General features: G+C 37.6%; 1 protein-coding gene across 1 annotated transcript in view; it reads right to left on the bottom strand.

Moving 5' to 3' along the window:
- Nucleotides 1–12,718: 12,718 nt before the first annotated feature.
- Nucleotides 12,719–17,594, bottom strand: part of cdkal1 (CDK5 regulatory subunit associated protein 1 like 1) — a 193,291-nt gene continuing 188,415 nt past the window's right edge. The window contains exon 13 of the mRNA XM_023330649.1: nucleotides 12,719–13,596. Coding sequence (XP_023186417.1) covers nucleotides 13,435–13,596 — 162 coding nt within the window. The 3' untranslated portion in view covers nucleotides 12,719–13,434. The remainder of the gene's footprint in view (nucleotides 13,597–17,594) is intronic.

Genomic DNA, 17,594 nt, shown 5'->3' with positions numbered 1-17,594 from the left:
TCCAGTCTCGATGTCTTCTGAAAGGCTCTAGATGCAGCGATGCGGTAGATCAAAGCAAAGCACGCCTGCAAATGAAGGATATCTTGGGCTTAAAAGCTGTGGGTCTTAATCTGCGGGTCATGAGACGGTCTCAGGAGGGACTCGGCAAGCGTGCTGAAATAAGCTAATATTCAATGAGATCCTTCAAAGCAAGCAGCAGATTAAAAATATTGCCCCAAACCCTCTGGCAGATGATTGAAGTTTAAAGTTAAATAACTAATTTTTTTTTTTTATTGTACGTATGTTTTTTTAACTTTCAAAGCAGCTATATTTCTCTTAGATTTATGAGACCATTATCGCAACAAAAATCTACTAATGTGATTGTATTTAAATCTAGGTTTTGTGTCTTTAATGTCAATCTTTTAGGATGTAAAGAAATTTAAACACTGACAAATAAAGTAACTTAGTGTGGAGCAGTTTAATAAAAGTGCTATTCTTCCTGCTCACTTGTTTTCTTTCATGCTACAATAATGAAAAGCTAAAGATATGCGGGTTAAAAAAATAAGCTTAAAATGGGCTAAACTGTAACCTATTACACAAGAGGTTATCAGTATTTTGTGTACGCCAGATAACATCCACATTTTAAATGTATTAAAAATGTGTCATTTACATCATAAACGGTAAATGTAGATGTGCTTCATATGAATGCAGATTTAGCTGCAGAAGTTAGTGTGTGCTGTGTGCGTGTAACTGGATCTGTATAGGGTCGCAGTGGGGAATGTCTCTGTGGAAGAGAGTCGCGCAGAGTGAGTGGGACTCCATGTATCCACCATGACTAACAGGATTAAATCTGACTGGGTAGGAACACAGATAAAGAAAGAGGAAAAAAGAAGAAGAAAAAAAGCTGTAGGGGGTAAGGTGAGAAGGGCTAAAAGAATTCAAGTTCTCATCTTTCATACCAATAAAACCCAGAAGAAGAATGAAGTTACAAAATGGAGTGGGAAGGAGGAGGAGGTCGTCAAACAAGAGGATCAGTGGAGACTGATTAGTGTTCTTTAGAAGAAGGTGAAAGCACACCTTGGATTTGGGTATCAAACAAGGTAAATTATTGGTGTGTCAGAGTTCTCTGTAGATGAACTCTGATCCTTCTTTCACTTCAAGGGGCTCCCAGTTTTAGTCCTGGATCCTGCAGCCTTTAGATACATCCCTTCTCCAGAACACCTCAAGAGCAAAATGGCTCCTCACCAGACTTCTAGAGAGCTGAATGATATGATGGTGACGATGAGTCATTTGATGGAGGTGTGTTTGAGAAGGGATGCATATAAAAGTTGTAGGACTATAGCTTTCATACATTGAATGTCTAGGGGTCCCAGAACTCTGATGCAAATATGCAAATAGGAAAGGTCGACAATCCCTCCCTAATTATGCTCCAAAATTGTAAAAGATTAGAGGAGAAGACTAAGGAATGTGCCATTATAGTGAGTGCCATTAGGGGTTATATGAAGTATTAATAACATGAGGATTAATAACTCATACTCAACATATTCAACATTAAATAAATGTCTTAACATGAAATTTTTGACCTACTAAACGTACAGATTTTGTCTAAAAGAATGTTTTAGCAAAAACAAAAAAAGGTAATTGTTTTTTCATTTCAATGAGAAAAGGGTTCTCTGCAGCTGTTTACCTCGGCTGCAGAGAATTTGCATAATTAGAATAATTAATGATAGAAATTGTGGATTGTATGAGACTCCGATGCTGTGCATGGATGTGATGAATTGAATGAGTTCATGACTAGAGTGGACATTTTCAGAGCAATATTTTTTGGACATGAAAAACTTGAAGCTCACCCTAAAAGATGTTAAATAAAGTTTGACGGATAACTGAAATAATCTTGTGGTTATACCGTAGTCCATTTTTCCATTGTGCAGCATAACATGAAAAAGTCGCCTTAGCTCTGCCTGAAGTGTTTTTTGGGTTTTTTTTTTAAAAGGGCTGTGATTTATGACATGCTGCCCTTTCAAAAGATGTAAGATCAGGCACCAATTCTTTGTCACTCTGCAGGGAGCAGAGTCGAGATTGATCTGAATTTCCATGACCCATTTTCTTTAATGCAAAAGTTTTATTTCCTCTGGATTCCATAAAAAGTGGCTTTCAAAAATAATCAGCACTTGAACACAGCAAATGAGGGAAAGAGAACATCCTGTGAAAGGACTTTTGTCTCGCCACCTGTGTTGCAGTCACTCCGCCAAAAGAACCCTACAGCTTGGTGGAGAGCCCTTAAACTTCTCAAAGTGGGGACAGCTGACAAAAAATGCAGATGGAAGTGAATGAGCGGGGTTTTGCTTGAGGTGTGACCTCGTCAACCTTGCTAAAGTCCCAGGTCTACGTGAGGGGGGTAGAGTATGAGAGGAGAGCAGCGGCAGTAATTTCCACTTGCTGCACAGCAGTCTGTAATCACTCTGCATCCAGCTGCTGAGGGATTTCCACCTGTCCATGCAGGCGGGGGGGAAGAAAACCTGCTCGCGCTGTAACTGGACTTCAAACATGTTCAGCTTATGTTAACACCTTTGATTCACCAAACTGCACTGCTGGAATCTACTTTTATTTTCAATTAGACTTAGGACAATCATCCCTGGCATAATGCCAACTCGCATACTAAAACTTATAACTGATTTCAATAATACTACTGCAGACGTTACAATAAATATACAGTTGCCGGCCATGGCTTTTGAGTTATTTGTACATGTGGTCTTAAGACAAAACCAAAAAGAAAAAATATCAGTGAAATAAAAGCAAGACTATTCCAGTCCTCACATAGTGCCATTTTATCGCATAAAGTAACTATGTTGCAGTCAGTTGTTGTGAAAATGATGTACATTTCAGACATAATGTAAAAAAAAAAAAAAAAAAAATTACTTTTCAACTGGACATCTTGAAATTGGGCCATTACAACAATGCCTTTAATTATGCCATTAACAATCGACCTTAGGAGCATTGAACTGAGAAGTAGCTTGTATGACAAGCTCAGCATTTAGGCAAGCCTGAACGACTGTGATGGGAGATTCAAAGATTCCTCAAACATGCATGAAAGAATCAAAGCAACTGTTTTTGCAGCGTTTTTGATGATTGAATAATAATATATCATACAAAGCTAAAAAATGTAAATTTTGCTTAGTACCGCCGATTTCTCGGAATTGTTAATTTGCCTGACTAACAATTCTGCTCAGTTCCAATAAGGTGACGGCGTTATGAGTTTGCATGATGACATACACACTTGTAGTTTATTTAGGACTTGTCCAAAATGGCGTCACTGAAGAAGCGCTCCAAAGAAAGCAAAGCTTAAATTTTGTTTGAATCAAGCACAGCATGGGCCATAATTTAAATGAAAGAGTTTAAGGAGCTTATTTCCTAACTCAATGAGAATCTATTAGAAAAACAATAAAGAACTAAATCAATAAGTGAAGTCGATAATTTCATTGGTATCTCTAAATCCCCATTCCTACCTACTGGGAAGGACATAACATTGAAATAAGAATGAACCATTAAGCCTTGGGGACTCCGCAGGATTAAATAGCTTTTATAGATAACTACACTTTAGCTTTTACAGAGAAATTAAATTCCTGTGAATCTGATGAAAAGCAGAAAAACTAGATCAAATTTTGTTATTGACACCAATGTAAGTGCAATAACTTAACACACATTTTAACAAAACGTCAATATAAGTCTGATAGTCATTCATCGAATACTCATCATTCTTTTTACGTTTCATCTTAGTGCTCTTCCAGAAGAAAAGTTGAAGTTCCTGACTAAGAAGATTAGTTTTCAAAGTTTACAGATCGGCCAAGTGAATGTCAGGATTTCACTGGGACATTGTGTAGTCCCTAGCTGTAAATTTCATGTTATAACAAAACAAAGGAGACTCAGTTGACTTTCTTTGGGTAAGTATGCGGTTGATACCCAATAAAACTGATGACCAACAGGAACACTTAGAGAGATCATGTAGCACTAGACAGAAACTTAAGGAGAAAGGGATAAACTGACTGAAAGGCTCGGATACTGTTATAATGGGAGCAGATCGAGCTAAACTCCGGCGCTTGAAAGCGAAACCTGACGTGGGCTATAAATCTTCAGGGATGTGAATAATGCAGCATGAGAAATCAGATATTAGAGCTTTGATATCAGTTGACACAGTCACACAAACTAAGGGAAATGTATTATCATTATTATTATTATTATTATTACCTTGGAATATAAAATACAAATGAATATGTTTCATTAAAGAGGACGATGGCGAGAAAGAGCAAAAAAGTGCACAAAGAGAGATTAATGCAGGCAGAAGAAAGGCAAAGAGACAGGGATTATGCTTTTCTATTGCAGCCTCATAAACAAATAAGCTGATCGTCAAGACTCAGCCAGGCAATTAATATTCAAGGAATTAGATTTTTTTTTTTTTTGTAAAAAAACAGAAAGGGGGGAGGACACGGGGGTTGGAGGGTAGATTTAGATTCTTTCCCTCTCTTTGCTCCACAAGGATCCATTTTGTGAGCTTAGGCTATAAACAGCTTGAAATCACTTTGACAGCCTGCTGTATCTCATGGAATACACACACACACACGCACAGAAACACACAAGTACCACAGGGAATTTTAATTTCAACCTGTGAAATTGTAATTGCCTCTCTTGTAAGAGGCAAAGGATTGTGGGAAGGCTGGCAGAGAGAGAGAGAGAGAGAGAGATAGCGAAACAGAGAGACAGAGATAGCCAGCATACTTTATTTTCTTACGCATTTATCGATTTTTCATTTTGTTTGGCTTTTTTTTTTTTTTTATCTTTCTCCTTCTTCCCTGCGCCCTTCTATTCTACCACTCTCGCACTCTCCGGCACTCAGATCTGTTTGTCTCGTGGTGATGAGGCGAGCTGACAGAGCTGACATTAAATTAACTGGAGCTGTCAACAAGAGAAGGGAGGCTGGCCAGGAGAGGAGGAAAAAAAATAAGAGCAGGAGGTATAAAAGGAGTAAAGTAAAGAGGCGATGAACAAAGAGGAGAGCAGATAGAAACGCCACAGAAAGGAAAAACTCTATGACATGAAAAATGTGATGAAAACATCTTGAGGGCATTTTGGAAGCTGTGTTTATTTTTCGCTTTTGTTCATTTTCTTATCTCCAACTCTTCTCACTGCAAGGCCACCACGTGAAAGACTCCTCAGTGCTGTGTGTACGATTGTTGTCTTGCATTGTGTTGGAGTGACTGCCTGCCTTGGGAAAAAAAAAAAAAAAAACTGCTATCAAAAGCCTTAATTGAAACTAAAATAATAATAAAATTCTACCAAAGGAAGCAGAAGGCAAAACATCCATGAAAGGGATGCGTGTGTAATAATTTTGTTCTGAAATTAAGTCATTCCTAAGATGTCACTGTTCAACCCTTTCCCACACACACACGGACTCACAATGGGAGGTGCCTATGTAATAACAACTTCCTCCTATCGAGGCTTAATACTACTTTAGACACCCCATTATGTGTGTGAACAATGGGCAGGTGCGGGCTCTTATTGGATCTCCACAGGGGAAAGTTGAGGCAGGTAAGCTCTGCCTTCCTGAGCAACACGGACAGACAAGACGTGCAGAAAAAACAATGAGTCAAGCATGAGACGAGCAGCGCAGGTCAGAACGTTACACACAGAACCATAACCAGAAATCTCTAATTCAATAAGGATGGACTGAAAAGTAAGTTCCTTGGATGTGTTACTTGTTTGAAAAGACTGAGGAAAAACATGCAGTATTATAAGAAAATATCTCTGAGATGTCCCCAAATCAGTTTTTGTCACCAATTTGTGGATGGATGGATGTAGAAATTTAGATTTGTTTAATCACAAAATAATAATTGTAGGCGGCATAAGAAAAGCATAAAATTTCACTGCCCTCCAACCTAATCCAAGTGACACATCCAGATAGGACGAACTAACTGAAATTTTAACTATTAAATTTATGACCAACTGGGGATGGCTTGTGTTATTGCATTTTTCTCCACTGACTGAAAAGTTTCTGGATCAGTCTAAATCAGAGTTGGAGAAGCACTTTCACATTGGCAGAGGTTTTGTTCATTAGCTGTTCAAAATGTTCAAGAGTGCCAGCAGGAAGGTCTGAACCAGCTCCGTGCTGATTAGTCAAGCACACGCTAAACCTGGAAGCACTAATTTGATTCAGTGAGACAATCACATGCAAAGGTCTTCGAGTGCAGACCTTTCCTTCAGTGAATAGCTGGTGCTTTAAAGCTGCTTGTGACTATCAAGTAAATATAACAAGATAACCAGATACGTATGAAGTCTGAGATGTGATCCAAGCTATAAAAACTTGAAATTGTATTCGATACAAAATTTGGTTTTCTCATTTTAAAACAAAAATGAGCAAAGCAGCAAATGATATGCTACTTTGGTGTTTAATAACACCTTTGCAATCAGAAATTTACAACCCACATTAGGCCATTTGTCACTTTGCAAAGTACTGACTTTTGTCCTTTCCTGCTACTTGCCCTGCTGATCATTTCATAGAACAAAACAGATTTTATTTGATGTAGGGAACAGTGTTGAACCAAACCTTCCTTCTTTGCACTTGATTGGGTGATATAAAAGCTATAGATATGATAGAAAATCTTGACGGCAGCGGTTTTAAATAACCTCAATTCTAAAGGTTTTTCAGCGTTTCTCAAATAATAATCAAAAACCAGAAATAATCTGCAAAGGTTGCAATAAAACTGTAATATTGTTTCTTTCACAAATGTAAAGGTTTTTTTCATTAAACATCAGCTATGTTATTAGGTATATGTTCGTTGCTTCATCTATTGACAATGCATGGGGGCAGTTTACCATGGCAACCAATCTGCTATTAAGAGCTCTACAGCTCAAACGTATAAGCATCATCACTGCAGGACAGCTGGCTGCAACAACAAGCAAGAAAACAATAGTTTTACAACCTCTGTGTTAAGTCAAGTGATTGTTTGTGACCTTGTAGGCATCATTTAAGCAGCTACATATTAGTATAAGTGTGTTTTCAGTTTTTGTGTTCATTAAGGACGGTTGCGTTAACGTCAGTGATTTTCACTGTTTTTAAACTTCCTGCAGCATTGAGTCACATGCTGGCATGCTCACATGAATGATGTGAGCACTGATGTGAGTTTGATGGTGAAAAACTAAATCACCATCAAACTTGATGTTTATTCGTTTAAAGGTGTTCTAAAAAACCCCAAAAAACTCCTGCTGCATAGCTAAATTATTTACATTAGATGTCTGTCCCACTGGCATTACAAATAACCCTAATCATTCAAAGTCAAAGATGTATGTAAGTCCATCAAGCACAAAACAACAAGCACACACTGATGCCCAAAGACAAACTAGAGCTGGCAAGTCACCAAGACACTTAGCAGAGCCAATCTCCTCCTCACATTGCAGGCTGCGAATTCCCAGTTTGCTTTGCTGTGACAATAGGGTGTGTGTGTGTAGATAAAAAATAACACAGCAATCACTGAATGCAGGCACAAGGGCCACCAAACTAAATGCTTGGCCAAGCTGGCATTACGACTTGTGTACGCGTACATAAAGACAGACACACACACCCCCACACACACACACACTTATATATGATTAGGATTGGATATGCTTGCCAAGACAGTTTCCCCTCAGTACCAGAAAGCACTGAGGTGCAGAGCACCCAGCCAACAGAACTCAGCCTATGTAATGAAAAGGCAGCGTGCGACAGAGAGAGAGAGGGGAGATGGGAGGTACAAAGACACAAAGCAATAAAGCATGCCGGTCACCAAAATTGCAGAAATTAATTGGTCACACCAATGTGGATTTGCATTTGCATCCAGCATGTGCACTTGGGTCTATGAGCTAGAAATTGGACGGCAGCAGTCTTCCTAAAAAGGGACATAAGAACTATTTCTGAGCCTTACTACAGTCTAGTGAAAATTTGCTTTTTCGTTAGGTCATTGGAAAGATTCTTAGCAGCACATATTGACAGCAAGTAAAATCTTTTTATCGAGTGTTAAATAGAACCAAGGAAACGTTTCCTCTCACAAAAGTCCTGTTTGAAAAATACTTTTTTTCCCTAGTAATTCAACTCTAAAGTGAAACTTGTTTAGACTCATCACACGGCCTTCATTTCTATCATCTTTGATGATTTGAACCAGCTTTTGGTTTTTTGCAGTGTGGGCAGGTGGGAGGACCTGATGAAAAACTAAATCTGCATTACCACAGAGTTTGTCAGCAGAGGGAAATGTCCTGCATTGAATCTGGACTTGATCACATGGAGTGAACCGAATCATTAGTGATCTTAAACAACTTCAATTGTTTCTCTTTACTCTTCCTCCATAAAGTGGGAACTAGATTTCCGACTAAAATATAAAATTTCATTTCATCTGAAAAGATGACTTTGGAGCACTGAGTGGCAACTTGGTTTTCCTTTCGTTTTGTCCATGTAAGACGTTCTGATGCTTCTAGTTTAGGACTGGTTTCACACAGGAAATAAAATGCTGTTATCACTGTTACTTGTGCACCTTTAAACATCACACTTTTTCCCTCCATTCAAGTTTCCGTTAATATGCTTACATCAGTGTCATCGGTCAACTTCTTCGGTCAATGATCTTGTTGTGTTTCCCCCTCTTTGTGGAAGGTACCAATGATTTAATGGCCACAACATCTATTTTTGATCTTATGTAATATTTTTGTTGCAAATTTAGCTAAATGAAGGTTTGTAATATATGGGTTTCGCCCTTTGAAATATTCTCTAAAATAAAAAGTTTTTCAATGATTTGATGAACCTGCATGCAGAACGCCAGCATGCTTCATGTGTAATGTGATAACAAAAGTTAACTGAAGGTTTTTCCTATTGCTGGACGTCAACGTCAAGAGTAATAATCTGTTAAACGGAAAGAGATGAACTATCAGACTTATGTCCTTGTTTCTCTCCTTCTTAGCCGAATAGTCGCAGTGGAAGCTGCAAATTAGGGCAGACTTGCTGAAAATGCCCACAGACACTCACACATTATTAACAGACATAGTCTCAAACAGGCCCCAGTTGTAAGGTACTGCCAGTCCACTGTGCTTTGTGTGTGTCTGCCCTGAAGCAAAGCAGGCCTCCTCCCTTACACACACACTCACACCCCATACTAAATTTTCAGATTTAGCCCGTGGCTGTCACTGACTACATCTTGGGTCAATTAATGAAATACATGCAATGAACATAAAAAAAAAAGTAGATTTAATTGCACTTCCAGCAGACCACTTTATTTTTTTTGCAGCTTTGAGTGGCTTATAAATACTGTAAATGCTGGTGACACCTCTGGTAAAAGAGACAGAGAGAAAAAACAACAACTATAATTTTAATAAAACCATTTGGAGGCATGCTAAATGTCAGAAGGGGAAACTGACTGAGATAAATTGGAGCTTGCTTGACAAACGACAGTAATTGTGTCAGTTGTTTCCAGCAAACCTTCAATACGTTCGTAAAGGAACAGACTGTGTGCACTTTTTTCCCCTCGTTTCCACATAAGACAAGCCAGCAGCATCTTCTATTCTGATGTTCAGATTTCTATTAGTCAAATGAATAATTCATATTTAGGTAAACACACAAGGAGCAGAAACAGTGACAGATGCTGCAGATTGGGAGGAATTTACTTTGTAAAGGCAGAGACGAAAAGGTCACAGCTTTAGACGGCAGCTAATGAGAATCTCCGTGAGCATATAGTTAGTGTCAAGATGCTCCAGATTTTCTCAAACTTCGGCCCTGTTGTAGGCATCAATTTGTTTTTATGAATATGTGAACGCACATTCATGTGACGCCAAGTCATCATCTGTGAAATTGAGGTTTAATCTAAAATTAATTGTGCTGACCTGAACTTTGAATCGGCTCAGTATAAAGGGTAACAAGAAGCTGAAAGAGAAGATCGGCTCGAAAGAAACTCCTTCAGATTTCACTGAAAACGCTAGAGGAATAAAATGATGTCACCTCTGAACATAAAACTATGCAATTGTGGGGAATTAAAACTGACCGTTTATAAAATGATCCGAGTCATTATTTATTCAGTTTATGTAAAGTTTCACATTATGTATGCATGATATATAATAGCCATAACTGTTTACTTTGTATCGTGGACACAGCGTGCAGAACAGTGTGTGTTCTAAATCCACCAGGCATCAATTTTGTTGATGCCTGATTCAAAACGCCTTCAAATCATCCACAGAAATTTTGTCTCTGTAGAAAAAGCATTGCAGAGTGAGCTGACACTTATACATGCCATATCACAGTTATATGACAGTTATCAGAAGTTTTAAAAAACAGAAAAGGCTGAACAACCCTTCAGAGCTTTGCACATTCTGAATGATAATCTGGAATATTACATGGATGAATAATCATGTTTTATATGCAGTAAAATGAAAATAAAAAATAGATGAATCTTAGCATATCTAGAGTGTCGAGATACGCTAGTCTTGACTGTCTGTGGTCTGTCTGGTTTAGTAAAAATGAGTCAGCTCTTCTGCAAAGTAAGCATACAAATTGCCATTATGGTGGGTTGTTTAGGGACTTTAGACAAAGTATTTTATTTTATTTTTGTTGTGCGGTGAAAGTTAATAGTAGAAAGTTTCACATTACTGTAACTGTACTGTAGGATGACTCTCAGATCACTTTTTACTTAAAGCGTGTTAACTGGAAATTATATTGTGACGATAAACACAAAAACACAAAGCAAACAAAGTGACATGCTTGACGGATGTAAGCAAACAGGCAGGTGTCTTTCTATTGACCATGTAACTATGATTTTAAGCTTTCAACAGCTATGATGGTCTAAAATATTTAAGTTTTTTTTTTTAAACTAAATAACTATTTCCAACTTTAAAATCAGCTGAGATATTTGTAGCTCTTCTAGCTTTGGTTATGCATCACATCTTAGCTCCTGAAAAAAACCAACCTAAAATGTAACCTCTTTTTCCCTTTTAGAGTAATTATCTATTCTAACCAATATAACTTTACCACACTTTTAAAATTTTAATTAACTTCAATTAAAGGGCAAAAAAATGAGGAACAACGTAGGAAACCCACTTAATGATCCACCTACTTTTAATTTTTCCCCACGTCTAAAGTTTCACACCACTTCACAGGTGACAAATTGACAACAGCTGCCAACAAGACGAGAATCCACAACTCCTGCTTTTATTAGCAGCAACTCAAGTGGATGATACCAATTGAAATATTGAGGCAGGAGCCGTCGAGAGGAGATCATTACTCAAAGTAAGCGATGATCTCCCAAATATAAGGGGGTGCTGTTGCATCCATATTTCACTAGAGAACAATGCAGTATAACTGACACACAGAAAGGCAGAAAAATGTGCTTACAAAGCATCAAAGGAGCTGTATGGAGAGCTGTGGAATAATGTAAGGCGCTGCTGGGTGGATGTAACGAGCTTCACAGCTACACAAATCATTTGCTCAAACAAAACAAGAACCGCGTGTCTGCCTGTGCAACACGCAACGTTTGATTGGGCGCCCGTGTTAGTGTGAAACTTTGTGCATCATTTGCCCATATAACCCAGAGCTTCACTGTGATGTGAGTAAATGTGTTTGTGTAGGAGAGAAAAACATGTATCAGACAGGGAAAAAAGAACAAACTTGAAAACATGCATATATCTGTTTACTAAATGCATGGCAAGCCTGATTTACTAACTTGAGATAAACAACGTGTGCATAAAAACAACAAACAAAGAGGGGACTCTCTGTGACTGATGTGTCATGTCTACATGCGCTCATATTTTTGACTAAATGTATAATCAGACAAACTTAAATACACCACCAGATCACAGTGTGTGCAGGGATGTGCAGCCAGACCCGCTCGCAGATAGACAAGATCAACGTCTCACCTGCTTGGATATAAGGAGAGGACAGAAGTTTATGCGCGCACACACAGACAACGGCACAAAGAATAGACACTGTGTAGTACAACAGAAATTGGGGCATGCATTATTAACTGATGGGATTCCACAGCTTGTGTTGGGATATTTGTATCTCAGAACAGACAGCACCACAAGCAGACTTGATCTATGACAGCAAGTAGATAATCAATAATTCGGTGAGTCAGTAAATCAATCAATACTTTGGCAGTTTTACTTGGAATAAACTGATTTTGACCTTTATTAGAGGATTTTGGATGTTACAGTTGTGGGGAAAAAAAGACAAAAATTACCTACACATGCAACTGTGCCTTTAAAAAGCATTTGTACCCCTTGAACTTTTTATTATTTCCCCAAATATGGAATTAAGTTGGTTTTATGTGCATTTTATGACAGACCAAAACAGTGTAGTGCATAGTTGGAAATGGAAGGACAATTACTTGTGGTTCTCTTTTTTTATTTTTTACAAATAAGAGTGAAGTATGTTTGTATTGAAACAGAAACAAAGATACAAAATATGACTAGTGAATGAATGGTGAAATACTGTAACTGCAGTTACAGGACTCACAGGACAAAATGTGAGGGGTTAATACTTAATATGCTTAATACTTATAATTAAAGTATTATGTAGGTTTTCACCTACTTCAATGGGTGTTTACCAAATACATATCAAAATCACAGACAATTTGACTTTATTTCATTTATGCTTCGAGATATTTCTGCTGATGTGTTGGGTATCAATATTTTGTTCCCTATGTGAATTATGATCTACTTCTACCATAAATTATCCAGAATATTAATAATTTTGGTTTTATTGCAGGATCATAAAGTAGTATCATAATGACGGTGGAAAGAAAAGGGAATATAAGGGCAAACAGAACTGTGCTGAGGCAGAAGAATAAATCTCAAAGGTAAACATCAGCAAGACACAATTACAGATAGAGAGCAAATGAAACTGTTCTTCTGTAGACAGCAAAGAAGATCAGGGTGTACAGAATAAAACAAATTATTATGAATGTGTCTGGCAGCAATAAACTGGCAGGAAACTATTATAAACAACCCATGCACATTTTTATTTCAAACAACATGAATATAACAATTTTATTTTTATTCTTTTTTTATTTACTGAAGAGAAGAAAAACATCAATATTTTGAGCCACATGTAAATTTGTAAAGACAACCTGAATGAGATTTATCTTGCAGCTCTAAAAATATACTATGTTTAGGTTGTAAAATAATTAATACTCTGAAATGAAAGTAAAAGGACTGAAGAAGTCTCACTCGTTTAATTTTCATTAAAATGCAATAGCACTTTCAGTTGTTTTTGGTTTATCAGTAAAATGGCTACAAAGCATTAACATTTTCCGGATGCAAGAAGTGAACAAAGACAAAAGGCTTTGATGCAGTCATTTCCAATCAAAAACACAAAACCTGTGCCAAACTTGCTTAAATAAAACATCTTCTCAGACTTCAAACTTGTCGTTTTTCTGATCTTTTCATGATTCAGTACATTTAGTAGACCTTCTCAATAACAAAGGCCAAGACGGCGGCTGCTAGTGCAATGCAAATCCCCAGTTTCTTCAGCAGTTCTCTGTCCAGACTGTAGGAGCCGACCAGGAGCGCAGAGTCAGGTGGCACAGAAGCAGATCCTTTGACTCCATTGGCCATATGTTCCTGTGGAGAGATTACACACGCATTTATCTTTGAAATTTGCTACTTTACTGGGTTCTTGATAGGGAGTGTTGCTGATTGCTCTCCTCTTCAAAGAGATAAAGATTCCTATAGCAGCTTCAGATATTGACCTGACAGTAATCAAACTGAATGCTAGATAAGGTACCACTAACATGAACTGCACAGCCTCAGTCTTCCTGCTCATTAGGTAAATACAGCGGTCAACTGGGAACTCATTTTAGATAACTGAATTTCAACATCCTGTGCAATATCCTTCTGACATGTGCTAATACACTGACATACACACAACAGCCCTGCTTCTTGTCTCACTCCGACTCGTGGACGCAGATCAATGCAACTCATAAGCAAAGTGTATCTGCAATTCAAATTTACAATCAGCTAGCCACATTCATAAGTTAAGCGGCATCTTTGTTTAGTCTAAATGTTCCAGTACAGTGCAAAGATGGCCATCAATGAAGAAAAGGTGACAGTGAGCGAAGGAAAAGAATGATTAGAGAAGAAAGATGAACTGTTAAGACGTGTTATTTAAACATACAGTACAGTAACTTGCATTATTGGTGTGGATATGTAAAAATTCCCAAAAGTAAAAGCTCTTAAGACAATAACATAACACTGAAAAATGTGGTTAATTTCAACCCTTTTTTTTCTAAAAGCCAGATTTTGGCTTTCAGATATATTTTTTTGAACAACTCGGTCACCAACCACAGACATGCAAGTAAGGGAGATGTGTGTTGATCTTAGTAACACAGAGACTATCCATTCATCAAACTGTCTAACCATTGTTCATAACAGATTGTCTGTGGGGGAACTAGTACTCATCTCCTGAAGTCACTGGAAAAGAGCTGATCCCCAGTCTATCACCGGGCAATATAGAGACACACAGGATAGACACCCACCCACCCACACACACTCACACACCCCTCCAGCCAATTTAGGGAGACTACTTAAAGTAACAGTGATGTTTTTGGACTGCCGGAGGAAGCCAGACAACTTTTTTTGTCGACATCAGTGTGAGGAGAAACCAGTAAACATTCGAGTTAACTTCCTCCATGCGTTAAAAACAAACAATTGTGGTCGACTTTGGGTGTTAAAACAAACTAAATGTTGACTTCTTTTGAAAAATGTATTTAGAAAAACTATTTCATAGAAAAAATAGTTACCAGAATAAAATACAAAATAGTCTTCATGTGATTTTAAGATCCCTGTATTTTAAAACTGTTATTGCAGAGTTATTAATAGGTTTACAAGGGCACTGTATAATGGAGGTTTACTGAACAACAAATTAGTTAAATCATATTTCTTTTAATTATAAGATCGTGCAGAACTCTGCTCCTTATAAATAATGGCTGTTAATCATTATTTACATTTAGAAATACATCCAATAATCCACTTTATGTTAGGATTCAATAATATAAAAGTGTAATGTTAGAGTACTCATACTTGCTGAGTCCTCGTACTCCCACCTTCCCAATTTTAACATCTGTTTCCACTCTAAAACTAACTGTTTTTTATGATTATGACAACAGAATGAATCTTTTTTTATGAAGAGCTTCTCTCAATATTTCCTAAACGAAAGCGATTGTGAAAGCAGCCATTTGCTTATGCAAATGAGTGCATTTCAATTACATCTGTGTTCGCAGTTAATGCAGTTTTACACTGATCTGATTACAGCAGAGTGCTGTCTATTGAATAAAGGATGATGAGAGGGTGGATGTTGAGGCAGTTAGGGAAGCTGGGAGGATGAAAAAAAGTTATTTTGCACTTTGTTACAGCCAAAAAAAAAAAAGAAATAAAAGAGTTTATGTTACATTAGGCAGAACTTGAGATTTATGAGTGCATCTACCGCAGTGAATGTTGTGGTGTGAGGCTATTAAATACCTGATCCGTCACTAATAATAAGTCATGCAAATCCAAACACTTTGCATGTATAGGTTGTTTTTAAATTATTCAGTTACTATGTTTACTACAGTTCTTGCTTTTAAGCCTCACACCCTCTTCAGTACTTTGTCTGATTAGACCTTTATTTAATTTCATCTATTGGCATGAAAGTGGAAACCTGTGGTGACAGCTAAAGCTATGCCAGGTGATTACTAAATAAATAAAAAAAAATCTGCACAGGATGTGATCATTTTGGTTGGAGCATTAAACAAATTGGATGAGAGCACCGACACATAACATGTTTGGGTGGAGTGGAAATCAATGTGGATTACTTTGAGGTGCCTTCTGGGTATCTCCTGGATGACAGTTGGTAAAATGGCATTTCAATATGGTAAATTATGCACAGTGGTATTGAGGAATTGATCCAGATATCTAGAATAGCCTTTACGTTTACTGTATAGTTGATTGTGGGAGGCTTGACTGATACCCACCCGTAGGGATCGACTCATTTAATCCCTCTCTGCTTTCTTATCTGTCACATTTTTCAATTCAATTTCTTCATGATGTTTTAAATAAGAGATTAAGTATTAAATGATTAAATTTATATTTCAAAAATAATCTTGATTTTATCTGCAAGACCTGCTCAAAGTAATGCATGATTATGATGTGGAAGGAAAAAGAGATATCTGAGAATAGGAAAACCTAAGAGAGACATCTTTTTCCTTCCATGTTTTTGGGTGAAAAACATTTTGACTAGAACAAGCAATGCAGGCAAATACAACATTAATCAGAGATTCAGCCACTGAAATGGGAGGATTTGTGTACATGACAACTGTTAATGATGTACTCTACGAATCTTGATTTTTCCTGTAAGCCATGGAGGTGGCAAATGGAAGAAGGTGTTTAGTCAGATAAAAACAAAACAGGATTTAACCTTCATACAGAGTGATACATACAGGAGAAATCTAATACTCCATATCATTTTGAACAACGTTTTTCTTCAGAAGAAACAGCACAGCTGGTCAGAGTTCATGGGAAGATAGTTGGAGTTAAACCACATGCAATTCTAGAAAAAAAAAAAACGTCTTATGCTGTGAAAATTATAAACTGGAGTGTGAAGGTTCACCTTTCAGCAGAACGATGAACCTAAACATACAGCCAGAGCTACAGTGGAATGGTTTGGATCAAAACATCTGTATGTGTCAGGGGCATCAAGGACAAGTCCAGATCTAAATTCAATTGAGTCTATGGAAAGAAATGTTTTATGTTCACAGATCCTCTCCATCCAATCTGACTCAGCTTGAGGTCTTTTGAAAAGGAGAATAGGAAAACCTAGCAGATGTACAAAACTGCTAGAGATGTACAATTTGCAGCCTCAGGTGATTCAACATGAAACTTGAAAATCATCCTGAAATGTACAGTATTTCTTTCATATAAATTTACCATGTGAACTATCATAGAGAAGAGACAAACCTGGTTTATAAACCCCTATTCAACACCAGCTGGTATGTGGAGTCTGTATCAGCATGCAGCCGAGCACACCTGCACGTGTTGCATGCACATGGCTGGATGTCCGAGCAGCTGCTCAGCGTCTGCCCTCTGTCTCGCTATCTTTGACATTTCTTCTGTTTTTCTCGTTCTCACTTATGGTTACAAACACCACCCTGTCACCCGCTCCTCCTTTCACAGCTTCATTATGAATGCTTCCCTCTGTGAAGTCGCACAATGGCGAATGGATTCTATGACCACCGCTGCCTTAGTGACACATCCACGGACACAGAGTCAGTAACGTGATTCTGGGTGACGCATCTACTTTTTTCTAATGTCAGGATTTGAACCAGGATGCCTCATGGAAATGTGATAGCGTTTTTTTGTTGCGAAAAATGCTTGGAAAACTACTGTGGTGCTTTCAGATAGGGAAATTTGAAAAATTTTCAAAGGGATTGTCATAACAGAAGTGGAAGAAGTTCTTGTGACTAAACCTCTTCACTGTGGTTGTTAGGTTTTAAGTACTGGCTGAATGCCTGGAGAGTAAAAAAAACAAATTAAAGTGCTTTCTGATAATAGCAGATGCAGGTAAATTAATTATCCAAATTTGGACT

Source organism: Xiphophorus maculatus, chromosome 3, assembly GCF_002775205.1.
Source record: "Xiphophorus maculatus strain JP 163 A chromosome 3, X_maculatus-5.0-male, whole genome shotgun sequence".
Classification (NCBI taxonomy): domain Eukaryota; kingdom Metazoa; phylum Chordata; class Actinopteri; order Cyprinodontiformes; family Poeciliidae; genus Xiphophorus; species Xiphophorus maculatus.
This window is presented reverse-complemented; position numbering and strand designations above follow the sequence as displayed.